Source organism: Balaenoptera musculus, chromosome 17 (assembly GCF_009873245.2).
Source record: "Balaenoptera musculus isolate JJ_BM4_2016_0621 chromosome 17, mBalMus1.pri.v3, whole genome shotgun sequence".
Lineage (NCBI taxonomy): Eukaryota > Metazoa > Chordata > Mammalia > Artiodactyla > Balaenopteridae > Balaenoptera > Balaenoptera musculus.
The window spans coordinates 9490300-9513873 of record NC_045801.1 but is presented as its reverse complement, the minus strand read 5'-3'; the positions used below and the strand labels follow the sequence as shown (position 1 = coordinate 9513873).

The 23574-nt window shown below is 35.4% G+C and overlaps 1 protein-coding gene across 2 annotated transcripts in view; it reads left to right on the top strand.

The window, feature by feature from the left end:
* EFR3A (EFR3 homolog A) overlaps nucleotides 1-23574 on the top strand; it is a 95434-nt gene that overhangs the window by 30025 nt on the left and 41835 nt on the right. The window contains exons 2-8 of one of the 2 annotated variants that reach the window (XM_036830033.1): nucleotides 4422-4498; nucleotides 6696-6823; nucleotides 8061-8211; nucleotides 12896-13017; nucleotides 17830-17979; nucleotides 19665-19802; nucleotides 22041-22119. In XM_036830033.1, coding sequence (XP_036685928.1) covers nucleotides 4422-4498; nucleotides 6696-6823; nucleotides 8061-8211; nucleotides 12896-13017; nucleotides 17830-17979; nucleotides 19665-19802; nucleotides 22041-22119 — 845 coding nt within the window. Of the gene's footprint in view, nucleotides 1-4421; nucleotides 4569-6695; nucleotides 6824-8060; nucleotides 8212-12895; nucleotides 13018-17829; nucleotides 17980-19664; nucleotides 19803-22040; nucleotides 22120-23574 lie in introns of both variants that reach the window. The other variant, XM_036830034.1, reaches the window with a different exon arrangement.

Sequence of the window (23574 nt, the reverse complement as noted above, 5' to 3'; positions counted from 1 at the left end):
TTCTAACACCTCACCATCAAAGAAGGAGGATGATAGAGGTCGATACGTGTCACTCCTGCCTGAGGTGAGGACTAGGAGACACTGGTGAATCCACATGATGTCTTGGGTGTCTTTAAAGAAGAAATGGTTAATTTAGGAGGGCAAAATTTACCAAAAAAAAAATTTACCAAAAGATTATATATATTATTATATATATATAATGTTCTTAAAGTGGCTTCTATATTCCAGGCAATTTTTATATTGATTTAGTACTCCTAACCCTGAGAGATTGGTAGGATTTTTCTGTTTCCTGACTAAGGCTCAGAGAGCATTATTGAACAGATTGCCCCATGAGCCTGTCTGCACACCACTGTCATATGCAGCTTGGCACTTTTTTTTTGGTCATAATTTTTCTTTCCAGCTATGCCCCAGTTCCATTTTCCCATAGTTCCGTTACCTACTCGAGACTTCCTGTTTCTCCTCCTGCTGTATCATACGCAGGGTTCTAAATTCCATATGCTACAGGAGGAGAATAGTGAGTTACCTTCTCCTTTATGTGTTAGAATTAAATTTAAAGGAAGAATTCATATTGCTTAGACCTGCCAGTTGCTTGAGGCTTTCTTGTGATATGCTTAGCCCCTTTTTCCTTTGGAAAAGACGAGGTTGGGAAGCAGTTGAAAAGTGAGGAGTTAGTTGGAAGGGATCAGAAGCTAGTATGAGAAGGAATTAAAGGGATGCTTCAAGAAAAAAAATATAAGTTTATGTTCTTATTCAAACTATACGAAAATCTATATTTAGTAAACTAGCAATACAATACTTTAATAGTATCTTGTTTAAGCTGTTTGGCCTTGTCAGCAGAATTTGATAGGGATATTATCAAGTTCTCCATAGCTTTATATTTGATGTCAGCACGTTAGATAAGTTACAGTGTATTAGTACCTTCTGCTAATTAATTACAAGTAAAGTGAGCTAGGCACTTCCTGGACAGTAGGTAAAAGGATCTAAGAGCAGGAAGATCAGCTAGAAAATCGTCTCTTACAACATGAAGGACTATGTGCAGGTACCTGCAGCTGAACTCGAAAAGCCTTATGAACTGACTTCAACAAGGGAGTCAACCACATTTCTGTGCCTGAGTAGGTCCAGTGATTTTATTTTACTTGTTCTTGTGGTGCTTATAAGTACAGAATTGTCTTATTTAAAATAGAGTTATTTCTTTTGTGATTACTGTTACCACTCACTTTCACCTTGTATTACCTTCAGTATGTTATCATTTTATAGAAACCTTAGTAAATTGAAGCTTTCAAATCTAGTTTCATCTGTCTTCTCTATAGTTGGTAAGTTTTCATGCATAGTAAGTGGTCAAGAAGTTGTTTTTGTTTTGTTTCGTTTTAAACCTCCTGGAGAAGCTCACTGTGATTGTTTATTTCCCTCCATGGCAGTGCATTCCTCATCTGTTAGCCAGACTCATTCCTGCAGTCATGTTCATGGTAATGGTCTGTGGAGAGCTAAAATGTTTAAAGTAATTTAGAAATTGTCTGGTGCTTGGATTCAGAGTGGCAGTTACCCTTTAAAGTCATCAGATCTGGTTGGAATCTCAGCTCCTCTCCTTACCAGCTGTATGATGTGAGACAGATGGGCCTCCCTTAGCCTCTGTTTCCTCGTTTATCACACAAAGCTGGAAATAGCACCTCAGAGAGCTGCCGTAGGAGTAAATGAATGATGCTGTAAAGTACTTAGTGTAGTGCTGCACACATCACGTTCAGAAAATAGCGGTTACCCCACTGGTTCTCCTCTTGTTACTGAAGGCTTGTTGTGAACCACATATAAAATTTGTTGGATTTTTAGATGATTAATTCACAGCAAAGGTTTTCACGTTGTTGGCAATACTATCTCAAGGGCCCTCAAGCACCTCTGCTTACCCTGATTGTAAGCACTTACAGCGTTACTAGTAATAACTACCATTTTATTGAATGCTACTGTGTATTACACCCTTAATAAGAACTTTACATATAGTTTTATTTCATTTTCCCAATAAATATGAAGAAGGCGTTATTACACCCATTTAACTGATAAGGAAACGTAGGTAAAATAAGAGAAGGTAACGTGCCTACCTAGCTGGACAGTGAGAGACCTTGGGTTCACCACAGTCTGTGTGACCCCAGAGCCCCTGCCCTTTAACCCCATGCTACCTATTGGGCATTTTGTCTTTTTACTCATCTGTCTCTTCCAGTACACCCAAGCTTCCTGAAAGTGGGAACTGGATATTATGTGTATTCCAAGTCCCCATTTTTGGAAGCCTCTTTAAACTAAAAGCAGTGTATAATATCAGAAAGTGTCAATGTGAGATGTAATACCTTATTAAGAATTCTTTCTTACTTACTGAAAATTACATAATTTACCATTCTGACAGGAAACTTGAAGCTTTGGGACTTGTTTTTCAGTTCCGTTCTCTCTTTGCCATAATAGCAATTTGAATTTACTATATTTGGCCTTGTGTTAGTGATAGCAAAGTATTCATCCTAATCTTCTTATCAGGTTATAAGCTTCTTTCATCATTGCAATACCTAGCTCAGTGCCCTGTGTAAGTTAATCACTTGATACATATTTGATTTTAATTTATTTCAGTGTATTAACATTCATCTGAAGTATTTTTATATTAGGTATAGTTGACACAGAAATATGACTTTTGCTTACTTGGCTTTTACCCTTGTTTTTCTTTCTAACAATCAGGCCTGTGTTTTGCTTTTGGACTTTAAAAAGAGTTCAGGTATTTTGGTGTTAGTCTGAAAAAAATTCCCTAATGGACTCTTTGGAATTTTTTCTTCTATTAAAGTAGAAAACATCCTGAACAATGTATAACATTTCGCATTATCAGCATGTAGTGCCTGTGTATATATTGCTGAATTATTCACTGTTTGTTTTTTAATAACAAGTTTATGAACTTCTCAAGGGCAGGGATCTTGTCTCTTGTACTTTCTTGTATCTGTGGCATCTAGCCACAGATGGTGGCTAGGGACATAGCAGGTGCAGATGAAATATTTGGATCTTGATTGATTTGACCACTGATGTCTATGGGTTTGTGGAAAGAGCATGAGGTTTCAGAGTTAGACATTGGATTCTCACCCAGCCATTGCTGTTGAGTAAGTTACTTGGTCAGTTCTGCTACAGTTTCCACTCTTGTAAAGTAGTAATGATAATAATACCTAACTAATTTGCTGGAAATGTTAAATAATGTATGCACACTGCTTTATGATGACTAAAGATGCTGTACATGTCTGAATTCTGTCTTGTTTTTATCAATATAATGGCTCCGTTCTACGACAAATCTGGACTCAGTCTTGTATGTTTTGGCCTGTTGGGCACTTACTTGACATGATATATGACTGCATGCATGAGTCATGTATATTTCATGAGCAGAGTGAGGTCTGGAGAAGTTGTCTGTGGAATAACATTACTCAGTAAGATCATAGAAGTCTGCTTAAGTCTGAGTTCTCTTAACTTCTAGCTTAAGTGTTCTCTCATACCATATTTTGGTTTCTAAATACATACAAGTGCACACTTACACACAGACACACATACCCCAGTTTCATAAATCATGGGAAGAATTTTATAATGGCTCAAGACCAACATTCCCATTAAGTTATTAGTTTGTAGTACAAGAAAATGGATCCCTCTTACCTACATAGTTCTTTCCAGAGAGCTGATGTGCCTTACCCAAGGTCATGTAGCCATTTAAGTGAAAGAATTGGAATGAACCCAGGTCTTCTAATCCAAATCCTTGACTCTTTCCAAGATGCCAGCAACTGAAAATGTATAGAGCAGCCTTTGAGCATTTTTTGAAATTCCTGGACTTTCCCTCGATGTTGGTTCTCCCTAACTATTGTGGTTCCTTTGTATGATGCATCATATAGATACAGGTGTTACCTGTTTTCACCAGCTACACTAGGAGCGAACTGCCATTTTAAGACCATTGTAGCTGGAGCTGAGTGGATTGGGCTGGGGAGGAAAAGTGGGGGTAAGGGAGGTAAAGGTAGGGGTAGGGACTGCAGAGAGTAGTAGGAAGTGAGACCAGAAAGGAGGCAAGGTGGGGTACCAGTTGTGTATATGCTTTAGAGGATGAATTGGGTGGGTTTTACGTGGATGTGCGTGCATGCGTGTACACACACACGCGCCCCAAAACAGTTTGAACAGTTTGGTTTGAAACTTTGGAATAATTCATTAGCATGTTCATTTTGACCTGGTGTCTTTGGGGAGGGGAGGAGAAATTTAACTTTTTCACTTCTTCATTAGTAATTGAATTTGCATGCCTTTTTCTATTTCTGGCTGTTTGAACTTTCCCCCTTTATTTTAAAGAACCCATAAATACTCAGAAACTTGAATTTCTAGGTCGGTTTACAGTACGATTAATCTCTGTACTTGGTGATTTTATTCTCTTTGAACAGGAGTGTGTTGCTGCTGTTCTGCTTTGCGTCCTCGCTACAAGCGCCTGGTGGACAACATCTTCCCTGAAGACCCAAAAGTAATTTGATCTGCATCTACTGCTCCTTCTCTTTGCTGGCCCATCCTCCCCCCCGCTGACCTCCCTAAAGGTTTCCCTAATTTCATTTCTCTACTTTTACTCCCAAATCTCATCATGTGCACTACTATTTTTATACTACTCTCCTTTTTTTTAACCTTTAAATGATCCATGCTTGCTTGTCTTGTTTTCAGATTCTTTTCTTAGATTAAGCATAAATTCAGAATGCTGGACGGATGATGTTCTTTAGTCTGTATAGTTCCTCAATTTAAGTAATACTCACTTACCAAAAATTTATGAACTAGTGTCAGATCATTTGTATGAAATGCCAAGAACACAGCTGTGAATACAGACGTGGTCTTCTGCTCTCACCAAGCTCCTAGACAAGTAAATTGGCAATTACAACATTGTGTGAAAGAATATGCTGTGATAGAGAAATAAGTACAGGGTACTGCTGGAGTAGGTAGGAATGATATCTAATCTGGGCTTGGGAGAAGAAAGGCCTGAAGGAAATGAAATCTAGGCTAAGATCCAAAGAATAAATAGGGTTGGCCACACAATTTTCAGAAGAGAATTGAGCAGTAAAGGGAGAATATTCCAGGCAGAGTTTGTTCTCTTTTTACTTAAGTGCTTTTAAATTTTTCATAGAAGTTACTTTATTGTGGAAGACGACTGGTTTCAAAGCAATTGTCTTTGATTGATTTTGTTTGACACTGTCTTAAATTTTCCAAGACTCTTTTAGTCTAGCGTTAAACGGATAGGAACAAAAAAATGTTACATGGGTTTGATTTCCAGAAGTTGCTTTATTTTAAAATGTAGCCAACTCTAGAAACCTTTTGGTTATCTTGATATTAATTTATGAGATACGCCTCATTTTTAATCAAATCTGATTTAAATATTCAGCTATTTGTAGGAAGCCTGCCAATTAAATATTTTGGCTGCGAGATATCCTGGATAATTTATGGCATATAAATAACTCTAAGATATGGTACCTGCCTTTAAGAAGCTTTCCATCCATTTGACTGAAATAAAGCAAAAGCATACTAAATATTAAATCACAATGCATAAATCAGTAAGTAAAATGTTAAGTAAAATAGGTGGTAAAGTTTCTGCCTTTATATCAAGGAGGTATCATATGGGTTGGCAATCTCTGTGAAGCATTCTCAGAAGAAATGCAATTTGCTGAACTTTGAAGGATGTACACCATCTGGAGAAGCAGAGATTAGTCTCTGTTGCCAGCAAGAGAAAAATCATGGTAAAGTAAGAGATACATTTGAGAACAAGAGCCTTCAAATGAAGGTGCCTATAGCCTAATTGAAGTGTAATGAATGATAATTGTACACAATTCCTGATTGGAAGTTTCAGAAGTATCATTTAATAGACTGAATATTCAGATCATTTTCTTAAGGAATCTGGAACATACGATTACTGAAGATAAGGTGGAGCACAGATTATGGAGGAATGTGAATGACAGACAAGGCATCTACTTTACCCCCTTTAACTTACAGGCAGTGAGGGAGCTTTGAACACTTTTGATCTTGGGAGTGGTGGCAGGTAAATTAGAGAATGGTTACAGAAAGAATCTTTATTTTTGCCAAGTATTTAGATAAGGTTTACTTAAATAGCAATCTGTAAAATAAGGTTTAAGGAAAAGAAAAGATTTACATGAACCTTGCATACATATGGCAACCATAAACCCAATTGACTACATTTCTTATTTTTAATTTATTAAACGAGCAAATCTTGTGGTATATCCAAAATGCGTCCAACAGTAGGTTCCCAGAGTGCAGAGGTCTACGTGTCATAGTCCTGCCTTCAGAGAGTGCTCGAATGAGGGGAACAAATAACCAAACCTTTTCTTATAATTACTAAAATATATTCTATTCCTTACGCACTATATGCAGTTAATGGAGCTATTTTTCTGTAAAGGAAGGTGTTAGAATAATCCATTGCTTGTGAAAGCATATTTAAATGCTTTTCCTAAATGGGGCATTTATTTAACTTTTTGAAAATTCTGCATATCCAGAATGGTGATTAGCTCTTAAGAGGCTATATCCAGGAAGATTCAGCATAAATATGGATTAATTACCGATCCAAAAAGGGGAAATGTGACGCAGGCAACACTTAGAAATACAAAAAATAAGCGTGAAAATATAGATATAAATATAACCTATTTCACTTGTTTTTTTTTTATTTTTAGGATGGCCTTGTTAAAGCTGATATGGAGAAATTGACATTTTATGCTGTATCTGCTCCAGAGAAACTGGATCGAATTGGTTCTTACCTGGCAGAAAGGTTGAGCAGGGATGTTGTCAGACATCGGTCTGGGTAAGGAAACTAATTGCTGCTAATATAGTATCTTTGGAAAATTCTTCCTAGGCTAAATCATCCTATAAATTATTTTGCCATCTAGTCAGGGAAAGATAACATATGGAGAATAAAACATTGTAATATCATATAAGGAAATGTGTAATATCAAATAGATGCTGTAGCTTTTATTACTTTCCTAGTGGTCAGGTTTAAGAATAAACTCATGTTACTTAACAGAGTTGTTTAAGTATCCATTAATTTTTAAGACTTCCCTAATGGAAATAGTAGAAATTGATTCCCTTAGTCTGTCAGCGCAGTACTGTAATTTAAAAATCAGTCTCAAAATTGAAAACTATCAGAAATTCTGTTAACGAACTGATTTTTATCACAGCTCCAGTTTACCTATCAGAGGAGCAATAAAGCAGAGCTGTGTTAGGCTTAAGGTTCAGAATATGTGCGCATGCTGATTTGACCTGTGCTAGCTGTACATCTACCTATAAATAAAGGTCTACCATCTTAATCCATTCTCTGTGCTTGAACAGCAGTAACTTTGCAGTTTGGTTTATAAATACTTTTCCATATTGTCATTTTATGATACTAGTTTCTTAGAGTATTCCTTTCTCCAAGTGCTATACTGGCTTTCTCTGCTTCTGCATTGTTACCATTTAGAGCATTTGATACAAATGTGAGTCTTGATACAAGTAGTTTTTATAGTTGACTGTTCAAGCAAAGTTATCTAAAGTCTGAATTTTAATTTTTAGTACAGGCTTTAAAATCTGATGAATTATATGGTAAAATGTATGATACCTTTCCTTATAATATTGCTGATACTGTTTTATGTACTCATATTTACAAATACAAATAGATTATGTTAGAAATTTAGGCACATTTCTTATAATAACTTTTGGGTTGGATGCAAAGAAATGTGGTTAAAAGCCTGGAAAATGGAGAATATCTGTGTTTACAAAAAAATTCACATGAAGGTAATGTTAAAGAAGCTCTGGAAGAGTTTTTGGTGAGCAGGAGAAAATGGGGTAGTACAGTATAGTTTCTATATACTTCCATATGAGGAATATTTTATAATCTCAAGATCATTTGTGTTGTGTGAAGATTAGGATCTCACTTAGAAGCTGCTAAATTTGCCTTTCTGTGTTCTGTGCATTTAAATAAACTTACTTTAATTATCCCTATGAAAGTGATTAGGAGAATTAAGAGAGCTAGAGATGTGTTGACATTATTTTTCTCTTATATTTAGGTATGTTTTAATTGCTATGGAGGCATTGGACCAACTTCTTATGGCCTGCCATTCTCAAAGCATCAAGCCATTTGTAGAAAGCTTTCTTCATATGGTAGCAAAGCTGCTGGAATCAGGGGAACCAAAGCTTCAAGTTCTTGGAACAAATTCTGTGAGTAAAACTATTCTCTAATTTTAAGTTTAATTAGCATAACTTGGATTAACTCTTCTTAGAGTGTCTATCTGGTAGAAGCAGATGCTCTGGTCAGGGCATTTGGACAACCAGTACAGTGGTAGATGATTAGAACATTTTGTCTCTAGCTTTTATTGTTGCTGCTTGTGAAATCTGGGGTGTTAACCAATCATAAGGAACAACAGAAACTCAGTTGGCCATAAATAGAAGGTTTTTCTTTTTCCCCCAGGCCTTCTTACACTACTTCTGAACTATCTCTGCTAACAACATTCATTTTCTTTTATCCGGAACCATACTTTGTTAAACATGTGTGGGGTTGGGGAAGGCATATCTAATAAAGAAAATAAAATACAGTGATAACCTTTCTCCTCTTGTCGTTAGGTTCATTGTATAACCTTCAGTCTTTCAGTTCCAACTTCATCTCTGAGGAAGCTTTCAGGCATTCAACCAATCTATATGTTCCCATCCAGATTTTTATCAACAAATAACAGAGTCATGTACTACCTGCTACTGTTTATAGATAACTATTTCATGGTTAGGAAGTGTAGGGGGTGACTGACAGCATGGATTCTAGGGTTCGACTGCCTTTCTTTGAATTATGCCTATGCCACTTTCTAGCTGTGTATCTTGGGCAAGTTACTTAACCTCTCCTTGCCTTAGTTTTTCATCTGTGAAATGAGGGTAATAATAGTACCGATCTTGGTACTCTTGTTGTGTGATATGAGTTAATATAAATAAAGTTCTTAGAGCAGTGTTTGGCACTGTTAGTTATTGTTGGTAGTAATATAATGTTCTTCTTTTTTTGAAGCAAGAGTATGTAAATAAAATCCTCATTTAAAAGCCCTTAATATGATTTTGTCCATTTGTTTCAGAGGGAAAATATTGGCTATTTCCAAGTGCAGTTAGGCGGTGTGACAGGCTCCATTTCTGGCAGCAGAGCTGCTTACGCGTCTCCTGTTTCCTTTACACTTAGGTGGGGAACGTTTAGGGGAAGTTTTTCTTTTAATTTTACTGAAGTATAGTTGATTTACAGTGTTGTGTTAATTTCTGCTGTACAGCAAAGGACTGAGTTATAGAGATATATATATGTTCTTTTTCATCTTCTTTTCCATTACGGTTTATCACAGGATATCGAATATAGTTCCCTGTGCTATACAGTAGGACCTTGTTGTTTATCCAGCCTATATATTAGGGGAAATGTTTTAATGGCTGTGGGGGAAGGAGTTTCAGTGTATATCTCCAGATGTTTCTTTACTTCAAGCCAGCAATGCCATTAGAATTCCTTTAATGACTCATTTGGGAAAAAGACAAAATTCTCCAGTTACCTACTTTGATTTGAATGAATTGTATTAAATGAAATGCTATATTATCTTGACCAACATTATTTATATAGTATTCCCTGAAAGTCTGATTTTAATTTCTTAGTGGTGCTAAGTTGTCTAACATTGAAAATTGAATATTAAAAAAATACTGTCAAACATGACTGGTACTGATTTAGTGCTTCTGTATTTATTAGTGGTGTTTGTACATTTTATTTTAATTTGTTGACATTTGCCACTTTGTGCTGATGCTGACTCAGTGTAACAGTATATGATTTATTCAGGTTCTCCTTTGTTTTAGAAATTGTGCTAGGTACTTTTTATTTTCACCCTTTTTTAAAATTGTGAACTATTTCAAATATAGAAAAGTATAGAGAATAATATAGCATACCCGCATAAACACAGATTCAGGCAAGAAAAATGTTAAGTAGTTAATATATCAATAAACGATAATACATAATAATTATTGTTATAAATAATAATACATAATAGTAATCAATGTTAACACTCTGCAACATTGGTTCATGTTTTTTAAAAGAAACAATATAGCATACGCTAGATACTTCATATACATTATGTCATTTAATTCTCACAAAAACCCTTCAAGCTTAGAAGTATTATTCCCATTTTACAGATGAGGAATTGAAGCTAAATAACATGTCCAAAGACATAGTGAAATATAATACATATATTTATTTATGTGAAATAAATAGTGAAATAATAGTGTTACATAACAGGGATTCAGTGCTAGGCCTTTCCTACTCCAAAACTTGTGTTATATAAATACACTGTCATTTTTGTGGATTAAAATCTAGGAAAAGCAGAGGTTACTTTCCTTTTTTTCTTCCTCTTGTATTCAATTGATCCATCTCACTTTTCTGAAGCCTGTTGCTAATCTTAACCTTTTCTTTAACTATTTTTGACAGTTGTCCATAGGGCCCAGTCATTTAAACCATTCACTACACTAAAGCAGTGATTCTCAACCAGGGACAGTTCTCCCGCCTCACTAACCCTCACTGGACGTTTGTCAGTGTCTGGAGATGTTTTTGATTTTTCACACCTGGGGTCGGGGGAGTGCTAGTGCTATCTAGGACGCTGGGCGCGCTGCTGAACATGCTATACGTAATGCCCAGGACAGTCCCCACCACAGAGCTTATTGGGTGGAAAATGTAATAGCGCTTACTGTGAGAAACTACATCTCAGATCACACTGCTGCTGCCTTTTGTTGTACCTTTCAAAACATATCTAGCTCTTCACTTAAATTTTTTTTTATTGGAGCATAATTGCTCTACAATGTTGTGTTAGTTTCTGCTGTACAACGAAGTGAATCAGCTATGTGTATACATATATCCCCTCCCTTTTGGACCTCCCTCCCACTCCTGCACCTATCTGGGTCATCACAGAGCATCGAGCTGAGAGGGGGAGAAAGTAGCAAGGCCTTGTGCTAACTTTTGTTCATGGTTCTCATTTGAACTTCTCAACAACCCTGTAAGTTAAATATTCCATTTCACAGGTCACATATTTTGTTAGTAAATCCAGGATCCAAATCCAGAGCCATCTAACAGAATCCATTCCTAATCTCTGCACCATACTGTCTCATTTTTTTCCACTCCTACGTATGATAAGAAGTCTATAATGATAATACCTTTCTTTTTATTGATTTATCTTAGCACAGGGTGTATAGGTTTAGAATTTGTTAGAGAGCTCCCAGAGTTACAGGAATTAGAAGAGCTTTTCCATAAAATTGGGAAGGAAGATAATATTCTTTGCATTGCCCTGGAACATAGCCGCACATGTTTTATCCTGTTCTTTATGCCAAAGGGCAATAGGAGAGGCTTCTGTAAATGATCACTCAGATTGTACTTGAGTATTTGTGACTTTCAACAAGTGAAAAGAGAATAAAGTGTTGCCTAAAAATTTTCTAGAACATTTAACATTTTAATGGCCAAATTTTAAAATTTCTGATTAATTTTTTTCTAATTTAATATGTGATTTTTGGTAGCAAATTTGGAAAATGTAAGAAAATATGAAAGAGTAAACAAGTTAAAGATACCTGTAATTTCAGTATCCAGAAGTAGTCCTTTAATATTTTAATTTCTTTTTAAAATATATTTTAGAAAATGGGGAACATATTGTATATACAGTTGTATGTGTTTTTATCATTTACATTTTTGAGCATTTCCTGGTGTCATTCAAAGTTTCTTTTTATGAAAAATACAAATATTTGGCTTAATATTTTCTGAAACTCTTCATATGGTCAGTGTGTAGTATGGGAATCTTGAAAATTGGAATCAAACCCCTGAACTGTAATGCCAGTTTCACCATTTACTCACAGTGTCATTATGGGCAAGCGATTTAACCTCTGAATTTCAGTGTTCCTGTCTGTAAAATGGGGATAATGACACATGCTTTACAGGATTGTAGGAATGATTAAATAAGAACTCATGTGAAAACACCTAGTACAGAATATGGTACAGAATAGGTAATGAATGTCAGTTTCATCTCTACCAGGTGTGGTATTTGTGGTCTTTTTCTAGATAATATGAATCATATGAAATTATCATTTAAAACAGATGACTTGGCTCTGGCTAAATTAATTGAAAATACTTTTAGTATCATAATTTTATTTTTTCAAATTTATTCTATGCTTACTTTAGTTTTGTTTCCAGGACAGCTTTAGGCTATTTTAGAAGTAATAAATTACCAAATAAATGAGAAAGCAAATAAGAAAAAAAGATTACATACTAAGGAATCATATGGCTAGGTCTGTGACTCATGTAGGATATTTAAAATTTCCTAAACATATGGATATCTCTCTTTTTGTAATCTTTAGAAAAGAGGTAGAATAAATTTTACCATCTCAGTATTTTTTCTTCTCTATTGAGTTGGTTTTCTTCAGTTTAGGGCCCTTTTTTCTTGTCCCATCTCATCTGTATAAATATTACTCATTCATGCGTTATGTAACAACTGTCAAGATTTCCTACCCGAGATTTAAGAAATAAAATTCCCTGAAGGTTTGGGCCTCACTGAGGTTGTCATGGAAACACTGTCAGCATCCAGGAAATGCAGAAGGGCTTTAGAGCTCTTGAGAGAGTGGGCTCACTCAAAAGAGACTGCATCACAAAGTTATATTCGATGTTTATAATGCTATATTCTTGATTTTGTGAAGTTCATTATCAAAAACTTCCTTTCGTATATATGTGGCATTTATGATATTTCATATTTCGTTTGCTTTTTACTTGGATATTTCTTGTCGATGTATGTAACAAATAATGAATGAAAGTAAATGTGTTTGTTCCACACTTTCAAAAAGGTGATAATACATCTTACTGTTATTTTTTTAGTTTGTCAAGTTTGCAAATATTGAAGAAGACACACCGTCCTATCATAGACGTTATGATTTTTTTGTATCTCGCTTCAGTGCCATGTGTCACTCCTGTGACAGTGATCCAGAAACACGAACAGAGTATGTATTGTTTTATGGTTTACAGTCTTGGAGTTATTTATTGATGAGTATTGTGTTTATATATTACATAATGAGCACCAAAGGAGATGGGAAAACATATGCTTTATTCCTGAAGTACAACTTTTCATTGCTGTTAGAAGAACTGACTAAAGCAGCAAAATTGAGAGTGGTTTCCTAACTCAGTCAGAATAAAATGCAAAGTCTTTACTGTAACCCAGAATGCCCTTTAATGCTCACCATACCCCAGTGTTGGATCCTGTCATTTCTTCATTTCACTCTGCTCTAGTACATGAGTCTCCTCGCTTGCTTGAATACATGAGGCACACTTCTCCCCAGGGCCTTTGGACTGCACAGTGGTCTCTCGGCCTTACCTCACTTTGTTCAGATTTCTGCTCAAATGTCATCTTATCGTGAGAATCCTCCCTCAGCCACCTTTTATTTATTAATATCAACCCTTCCATCCCACTCCCAGTTAAGCTTTGTCTTCTCATATCTTGTTGTCTGTTTTCTCTCCTCTATGGAAGATGAACTCCAGGAGGGCAAGGGTTTTGTTTTGAGGACTGCTGTATCACTAGTACTTTGAATATTGCTGAGCACGTTGCTGGCTCTCAGTAAGCACTTTTTGAATGAATACATACATAAATTGAATGAATGAATGACTGTATGTTACGGGATCATTGTCTGACTGAGGTTGTCATGACAACTGATTTGGGCATTTTTAAACATTTCTTCTAGATACGTCCTGGTAGTAATCTAGAGTCAAATACTTATCTGCAAACACTATCGATAGATTGACATGTATATGAAAGTTAAAAATTAAATTCAAAATGACCCTGGTAAATGTAGTTTGAGCTTTACCATAATACACCTAAAAAGAAAGAAACTAACCCAAATTCAGAGTGTTGTCATGGGCAGTCGATTGTCAAGATTTAGCATGTTTTGTGATTTTTACTTTTCTTTTAAAATAAAGGAATATACAGAAATGTAACTAGTTAGCTTTAAGTATGCAAGCTACAGTGTTGCTTTACACAAACAAAAACAAGTGTAAAAGTTACTTAACTTGGAGAAAGAAAGCTGAGGGGTAATTTAATAGTTTTCAGATATAAGATTTATTTCTGTCTGAGATGCTGTTAGTATAATTTTTCCTTGGTATACTATAGGCCGTTTAGGATCCTGATGTTATTCCCTTATTACGAGTGTAAAGCCTTATAGAAGAATAGGGATAACTATAACTATCTTATAATAATAAATTTCCTGTTTCTCCCAATCACTGCTAAAGTCTCTTTTTCTCCCTAAAGGATATTCAAAAAATGTTTTATAAAACTGTTCCCTGTTCTCAGAAGCTGGTATTAACTTGTTAGTGGGGCAAAAAGGTATAAAAATTAGCTAAATAAAACGGCAGGTTTTTTTCAAAGTTGTAACAATTTCGTTTTCTTTTAAAATACAGAAAATAATCCAGAAGATAGGGGTTTCTAAACCTGTTTCTTTGTTTAGTTTGTTCACATAGGCATTTCCCAATTTTTGGTTGAGGTGGTGAATTTCACATATAAACCAATGTAAGTGAAAAGTGTTTATGATATTATAGTACCTATGAAAGGATGCATTTTAAAAATTCAAAAATTTTACATAGTATCTGATTTTTAGGTTTTAGCGCCCCCTAGTGAAAAATCTTGTCTTTTGAACATGTATTTTCGTAACATTTTTCAATTTACAAAAAAGAAACTTGAAATTTTCTGTACACAAATGAAAGGTGGTACTTTGTCTTAATTCTTTATTATATAATATTTGATATTCCAAAATAACACTTCATTTGAATCACTGTGAAACAAATTAGTAAACTAAAATGCTTTAAGATAGTTAGAGGGCTTGATTTTTTTCTGCTTCGTTTTTAGTAAAAGCCCTCTTCGGGTTTTCTTCAGGACTATTTATATTCCTTCTTAGGGTCTAACTTAGATAATTATTATAAATCCCTCTATCTTTAGCAATACACTGTCAAATAAAACTTAGGGGGCATGGCCAGTAGGAAATGGGGCTGATAATTGTTAAGATTTTCTTAAAATATTTGACTTGCAAATACTACCTTTGTAGTAATGTTAGGCTTGCCCACTTGTGATAGCTGCAGAAGAGATTTTCAAGACTTTCTTTTTGCTGTAGAAAGCAGCATGAATAAGACACAGCTTTGTAAGAGGCAAAATTTGTCTCCTAGTTCACTTTCTCACCTGTTTAGTGTCAGGTTACCGCCGTATCCCATGCTCCACCTGCTACTACTGAATGCCTGCATTACTTCCCGATGGGTTTCTAAGCAGTATCACCCCCTTCCCCACAGCTTCCATTCTCTAACCCTATTCGCAGCTTTTGGAAAAAGTGCTGGGTAAGCTGAGTAAACTTCTAATGGTGACTATTTCAGGCAGTAACAAAAAAGGAGGGTAAATAACAATCAAATTTGGCCAGAATGAAGGTGTTTCGGGGCAGAGGGGCTACCGTGTTAGCTCTGCTCGTGAGATTGTTCTTCCCCAGATTTTATATACTGTTTTCTCATCCTTGAACTGAATAGATTTTATTTTTAAAGAAGAATGAGGAAGAGCTTGAAGAAGTTGAGGGCTGTGAATTGGGAAGGGAGGATAGGGCAGCATTCTCTCACAGTATGGATAAATTTTAAGTCCCATATGCACACAGTAATGTATACACAATGGGACACACGGATGTATATGTGTATATGTATACGGCTCAGGTTATCGGCACTCCATTTTGATGGTTCTCCTTTGTCATACCTTTTAAGGAACCAGCCTCATCTTCCATCTAGGTGGACTAAGGGAGGTGAGAGGTTCTCAGGGAGAAACAGTGAATGAAAAGTCTGCGGACGCATTAAGGGTGTTCAGGAACAGTGAAATATATTCTGTTCTCACTCAGCTGCTGAGACTTCTAGGCAAGAAATGGGAGAGAATCTGGTCCACGTTGGTTTGAATTATCATCATCCTCTTAGGAAAACCTAATTCTTTTTTTTTCATTTTTTAAAAAATTTTACTGCAGTATAGTTGATTTACAATGTTGTGTTAATTTCTACTGTGCAGCCAAGTGATTCAGTTATACATATACATACATTCTTTTTCATATTCCTTTCCATCATGGTTTATCACAGGATATTGAATATAGTTCCCTGTGCGGTACAGTAGCACATTGTTTATCCATTCTATATATAATAGTTTGCATCTGTTAATCCCAAACTCCCAATCCATCCCTCCCTACCCCGCTTGGCAAACACAAGTCTGTTCTCTGTATCTGTGAGTCTGTTTCTGTTTCGTAGATAAGTTCATTTGTGTTGTGTTTTAGATTCCACATGTAAGTGATATCATATGGTATTTGTCTTTCTCTTTCTGACTTAGTTCACTTAGTATGATAATCTCTAGGTCCGTCCATGTTGCTGCAAATGCTATTATTTCATTCTTTTTTATGGCTGAGTAGTATTCCATGGTATGTATATACCACATCTTCTTTATCCATTCGTCTGTCAATGGACATTTAGGCTGTTTCCATGTCTTGGCTATTGTAAATAGTGCTGCATTGAACATTAGGGTGCATATATCTTTTCAAATTATAGTCTTCTCCAGACACATGCCCAGAAGTGGGATTGCTGGATTATATGGCAGCTCTATTTTTAGTTTTTTGAGGAGCTTCTAAACTGTTTTCCATAGTGGCTGCACCAATTTACATTCCCACCAACAGTGTAGGAGGGTTCTCTTTTCTCCCGTCCCTCTCCACCATTTGTTATTTGTAGACTTTTTAATGATGGCCATTCTGACCGGTGTGAGGTGGTTCCTCATTGTAGTTTTGATTTGCATCTCTCTAATAATTAGCAATGATGAGCATCTTTTCATGTGCCTATTGGCCGTCTGTATGTCTTCTTTGGAGAAATGTCTATTTAGGTCTTCTGCCCATTTTTTGATTGGGTTGTTTTTTCATTATTGAGTTGTATGAGCTGTTCGAATATTTTGGAAATGAAGCCCTTGTTAGTTGCATCATTTGCAGATATTTTCTCCCAGTCCGTAGGTTGTCTTTTTGTTTTGTTTATGGTTTCCTTTGCTGTGCAAAAGCTTATAAGTTTGATTAGGTCCCATTTATTTATTTTTGGTTTTGTTTCTATTGCCTTGGGAGAGTGACCTAAGAAAACATTGGTACAATTTATGTCAGAGAATGTAGGAGAACCTAATTCCTTTGATTAAATTATTTTTTATTGAAAACTGATACAGACTAAATATGTCTATATTTTACAGTCTTTTTAAACTTTAAATGCTGATTGTAAAAAGATGGTATTAAAAGTAGGCCTCGGGCTTCCCTGGTGGCACAGTGGTTAAGAATCCGCCTGCCAATGCAGGGGACACGGGTTTGAGCCCTGGTCCGGGAAGATCCCACATGCTGCGGAGCAGCTAAGCCCGTGCGCCACAACTACTGAAGCCCACGCATCTAGGGCATGTGCTCCACAACAAGAGAAGCCACCGCAATGGAAGCCCTCGCACTGCAACAAAGAGTAGCCCCCACTCGCCACAACTAGAGAAAGCCCACATGTAGCAACGAAGACCCAACGCAGCCAAAAATAAATAAATTTATTTATTAAAAAAAAAAAGTAAGCCTCTTTTGAAACTGCCATATCTCTGTCCATCTTAGATTTTTGAGATTTTTATTTCTTAGACTTATTGTATGTTATTTTTATTGTCTTGAGATAACTATTTATTTGACATCCATTCTCTTAGCTAAGTAAGCAGTCTTGTTTAAATAGCTTTTTTTCATGACTCAGTTTTTTTTTCTCTTTTATAGAATCCGAATTGCTGGAATCAGAGGTATTCAAGGTGTGGTTCGCAAAACAGTTAATGATGAACTTCGGGCTACCATTTGGGAACCCCAGCATATGGATAAAATTGTTCCATCCTTGCTGTTTAACATGCAAAAGATAGAAGAGGTTGACAGGTATTGAATAAAGATGTTAGGGCTGGGGCTGTGTTACTTTAATACATGTGTATGTGTGCTCACTTGCTAGGGTAAGAACGTTTGTCTTTAGTATTATGTATATAGTAGTCTCATCAACTTGAGCAAGTTTAAATATGTATCCTTTCTGAAAAGATGTCAGCTTCAGTCGTCAAATTAGACTGAGCAGACAGATTCTGACTCAGACACTTAAGCTTTTATTTCTTTCAGAATAAATTTTCACTTTACTTTCTGCTTATTATTGGGCATCCACATTGCTATTTGAATTAATACTACTTAAAGCTGTAAGTGTAAGAAATAGAGATTATGAACTGAACTTCTGTTATTCTTTAGAGATCCAGCATGCTTTTTCATAGGCAGTTAGTACTAATCAAAGTAATAATAATAATAGCAGCTACTATTTACTGTATATACATTTTTCAACAGAAATACTAGACTATTTATGTCTTATTTATTCTTCTAAGATATTTTGGCATGGAATATTGTTTTGGAGTGTATGCTGATTTCTCCCCCCCCCCACCCACCCCAATAACCTGTTGAACTTAGAATTCTGTACTTTATTCTCTTTTTCCAAATGCCATAAGCATGCTTTCCTCCCAAATTTCTGTTGCCTTACACAGAGGTACTATGCAACCAAGTTTTAGAACCAGTATTCTCCAGTTTGGCTTATTATGCTGATCTCCCTGATTATTGCAGTTTAAAGAGGGAAATCCAAATCAAATTTAAAAGATATTTAATTCTGTAGTGCTAAAATTTTAACTTAATTTGTAATTTTGATGATTGTGTGTGCAATATCAAAATAAAAGTGGTCTAGAAGTGAAAAGGTGAAACTGGTAACTCTGCAAGCGCTTATATGTTTATCAAAATTTATGGCAATTACAGCAAGTATTTATGCTAGATTCCTTAGATGTGATTGTCTCCAGCTTTGGAAACCTAAAATGTGAAACGGTATATTTTAACACCTTCTGTATTTTTCCTGTTCTTGGCAATGTAGCTGAGGTTAGTTTTTCTGTCTAAAATATTTATTCTTCTAAAGGTACCTGGCTAGTTGAGAATTGACTCCCCATAATTATGGCTCTTGAGGTACAGGATTAGCATAAATAGGATACAGGAATGCTGATACCATTGGTTGCCAAATTTTAAGAAGTTGTGTTTTCTCATGGTTTTATCCCAATGCTACAGATACATGCTTTTTTGAAATTATTATTGCACATGAATACATTAGTCTAAAATAAGGTTTTAAAATATGAACAAATAGTGTCTATTGAAGACATCTACTTATACAAATGTTCTAATTAGCTTTCAATTTTTGCTCACTTACAGTTAAACTGGGTGATCTTTGGGCACCTTGTTCTTACTAGGATTTTGCTATAAATGTAGCGAAGTTGTAGGAAGTTAACAAAATAGCAACTACTGAGTATTTTGCCTTTAGAAAAGATATTCTATTAGTTAGAAACAAGTTATACAAGTGAATTTAGCTCTCCAATTTTGAAAGATTATGTGATTAGCTTCAAGGTGTTGAGTTCATGAAGTAGAATTAAGCTCTAAAGTTATTTTGGGATAAAAAGAAAATGTCATTCTAATATTTCCGAGAAGTAAAAATCTGTTCTGTTTAACTGTCAGAACTAGTGTCAGAGTCCTCGCATTCGTTTGTCTTTATTTTTCAGTCGCATAGGCCCTCCTCCTTCTCCTTCAGCAGCAGACAAAGAGGAGAATCCCGCCGTGCTGGCTGAAAACTGCTTCAGAGAACTGCTGGGCCGAGCAACTTTTGGGAATATGAATAATGCTGTGAGACCAGTTTTTGCGTAAGTAGTTGGTGTTTTCCTGGTTACTTGTGACTGTGCTATATTCATTCTGTTTTAATTTACTTACAGAGGACAAATACTCTTACCTGGGTGAGTGAGTTATTAATAGAGCCAGTGTAGCAATGTGGGAAGGGTACAGGATTGAGGCAGACAACATAACATCCTTTTGAGCACTTGTTCAACCACTTCACTGGATTTTCCCCCTTAAATAGGAAATACAGTCATGTGCATCATTTCACTAGAGTTTTTATTCACACCTTGAAATGTATATATCCAGTAAAATATTAAAACAAATGAATGTCCAAGTATGATGTATCTTGTTTTATTAACTTCTGGTCAGTTCCTCATATTCCCTGGCTTCTGTTTCTTGGCTTTCTTTTTGCCATGGCTGGACTGCCTTAGGTCGCATTCTCTTCTCTGAGTAAGTTTTATCTTATACCGAGTGACTGAGCAGAGCAGGAATATTAAATATCTTGTTGGTACTTATATGCTGCCTTCCAAGCAGAATACATTTGTGAGCTTTGAGTTTCTCCACATAGACATTATCTCTCAAGCCTTGTAAAGCCTCTGAGTTCTAACTCAATTGTCAGATGATAGATTTATATAACAGTCTGTGTAATTTCTGGACACTTTTGCTAGTCTTTCTTTTGTTAATCATTTGCCTTGTCCTTTCCCCTTCCTGACTATAATAATGTCTTTATAGCATATATAAAGTAGTCGAAATGTAATATCCAGAATTCTTTATTTAGGGCAGATATTTGGGTTCGAAATTGAGCTTTAGTTACAAGAATCTATAAACCGCAAAATTAAGCGTCAGAGAATCATTATAGTGTTTTCAGAAGGATTCCCTCCACCCCACCCCCGACTGCTGGCACTACCAAAAAGTTGAGATTTACCGTTTAAAGACTCTGTGGGCTTATGAAAATGCTACTAAGAACTAATCAAATTATGTCAAATATAACTAAAGGCAGATTTATTTTTTCGAGACATGCTGATTTAATATCAGAATTCCAGTTTTTATCTTAATCCTCTTGTTAACTGAGAGGTAATCTATAAGGCCTTAAAAATCTAGAGAGCTAGTCTAAAAGAAAGAAACTACCGAATTAACTATACTTGATTACTTGAGTAACTTGGAAGTGGGCCATATTCATTTCTATGTAGAACTTAGTGGACTTACCTCCTGATCATGTGTTAATTAATCTAATTAAATGTTAATTAAATAGTTAATTATATATTAGCTATTTAGTTAATTAGTTGATTAAATATTAAATGCCCTCTGCAAGTAAGGTACCAGGTATTTTGGGGGAATATATACATGAATAAAACTGTCCTAGTCCTTAACAACTTGATTGATAATTGACATTCATAGTGGCTTTTTACCTTGTGTGTTCTGTGAATTTTAATTTTGAGCTCATATTCATTGTAACTTTATTTGTGAGAATTCTTTGAGGCTTGCATTAATGGTGTGTACTCCATAAGAGGCTTTATTTTGCTTCTGCTGAAGGCATGGATGCAATGTTGTCCAGGCACCACTTTGAACTACATTCTTATCTTCAGTTATTTTAAACCACATAGATACTTGTGAATTCTGTCAGCCAAGGCAAGAGCCTGGGTGCTAGGTGTATGGTTGAATTCTTCAGAGAGACTTTCATTTTTGTGATTCTTCTCAGAGCCAAGGCCAACGCAGACAAGCTTCTTGACAGTCTTCTACAACATAGAACATTCCCCCAGATTCACTGAAGGTGTCATCTTTTACGGCTTGAATTGATGCATGTATTTCTGATCTGATAGCCACCTTTCCTGGGTGGACCCTAAACTTTGTCTCCAGTCTCCCGTGTATACAACCCTTTAAACCACTAGCTATCAGCTACCAGAGATCTGAAGATGTGCCTAAGACAACTGCTGGCTTCAGTGTATACTTACCTCTTCAGATTCTCACCTTCTTGTGGAGTCTGGACTGAGGGACTTTTCTTTCTTGCCAGCTCATGTTGGTATTGAAAAATCATATATATATGTATATGTATGTATATGTGTGTGTATATATATATATATTCTAGTCTTTTATTGTTACTGTTTTATGAAAGGATCTGGCAGTTGTTCTGGAAATGGAAACATTGACTTTCTCTTAGATAATATTCTTTTGATTGGTAGGCTTTGCATATTGTTGAGGGTTCTAGAGGAGAAAGTGTAATAAAAATAAGGAATTCTTAAAGTACTTTTCTTACTGTTAATTTACAGGCATTTAGATCATCACAGACTATGGGATCCCAATGAATTTGCAGTTCACTGCTTTAAAATTATAATGTATTCCATTCAGGTAAGGATTGGTTAACTGTTATTTTTATATATAAGTAATTTTAGTTCTGTGTCGATAAGCATGTCCTCAGACAGAGATAGAGAACAATGTAGGAGATAAGACGTGTTCTTAATTTAGTTCTTTGTCTCATTTATTTTTATTGACCGCTTATATTCTTATTTGCCAAGATGAAAAAATATCTAATTAAAAAGAACTAAATGATTTTATGATGACAATCTTTATTGTGCATTTATTAAATACATTATTGAGCATTTATATTTTATGATAAACTGGTATTAGAATTGATATTTATTACAGCATCATATAGCTGATACATTTATTGGATATTTACTGTGCAATAGTGTAGTTTTTATAGATTGAGGCACTTGATGAGGCACTCTCATCTACTGCAGAGGACAGCCTTGGTTTTCCTCAAACCTTGAACAGACCCAATTAGCTCTTAATTCAAGTGGGATTTTAGGTCTTTATTTTTTAACACTATCTACATTTTTAATGCCCTAAAAAGTCATCATTAATTTAAAGGAGATAAGGTAGTAAGAAGCAGTACAGCTTTTAGTATAGGTCATACCAGGATTTGCATCCTAGATGTGCTGTTTACTAGTTGCATAGAACTTGGGCAAATTATTTAGCCTCTCTGAGCTTCAATTTCCTCATTTCTGAAAAGGAAATTTTAATGAATTCATTGAATGGTTCATTTTTATATTAAAATAGAAGGTACCATTTATCAATTGCTGGCTATACCTCTGAATATGCTAATAACCTTATGTATATGCTTTATCTCATTAATCCTCCTTATTTTATGAAGTAGATATTGTTATTATCCCCATTTTACAGATCAGAAAACTGACCTTTAGAGAGGTCAGGCACCTCACTCAAGGGTACACAGGTAGAACGTAAGGATTCAAATTCTGGTCATTCTGTTCTAGAACTTTTGGTCTAAATTAAACATTAGGTTTAGGTTACTATAGCATGCCTAGCATAATGTAGGTTTTCAATGCATGGTAGTTATTATAAAGCTGGTTTGGATGTGGAAGGATAATTTAAAAAAATTTTTTCCCAGTTTTATTGAGATTATGATTGACATATAACTTTATATAAGATTAAGGCATACAACATTGCAAAATGATTACCTTAATAAGTTTTCTCAAGATCCATCACCTCACATAGTTACACATTTTTTTTTCCCCTTTGATGAGAACTTTTAAGATCTTTTAATTTAATTTTAGTTTAGTAGGTGAGAAGTTGATCTGGCAATCTGTGGACATAATTAAGGCTGTTCCCCTGGTCTTCAGTAGCCTTGTATTTCTTCATTTGCCCTCCTCATTCAGATTTAGTTACTAGATGAAATTGTTTTTTACAAAAAGTAAAGTAAATTACAAAGTTGAAGAAACTGAAAGAATCAATAAATATTTGTTGATTAAATTTCTGAGAAATGACTTCTGGTCCACAGCATTG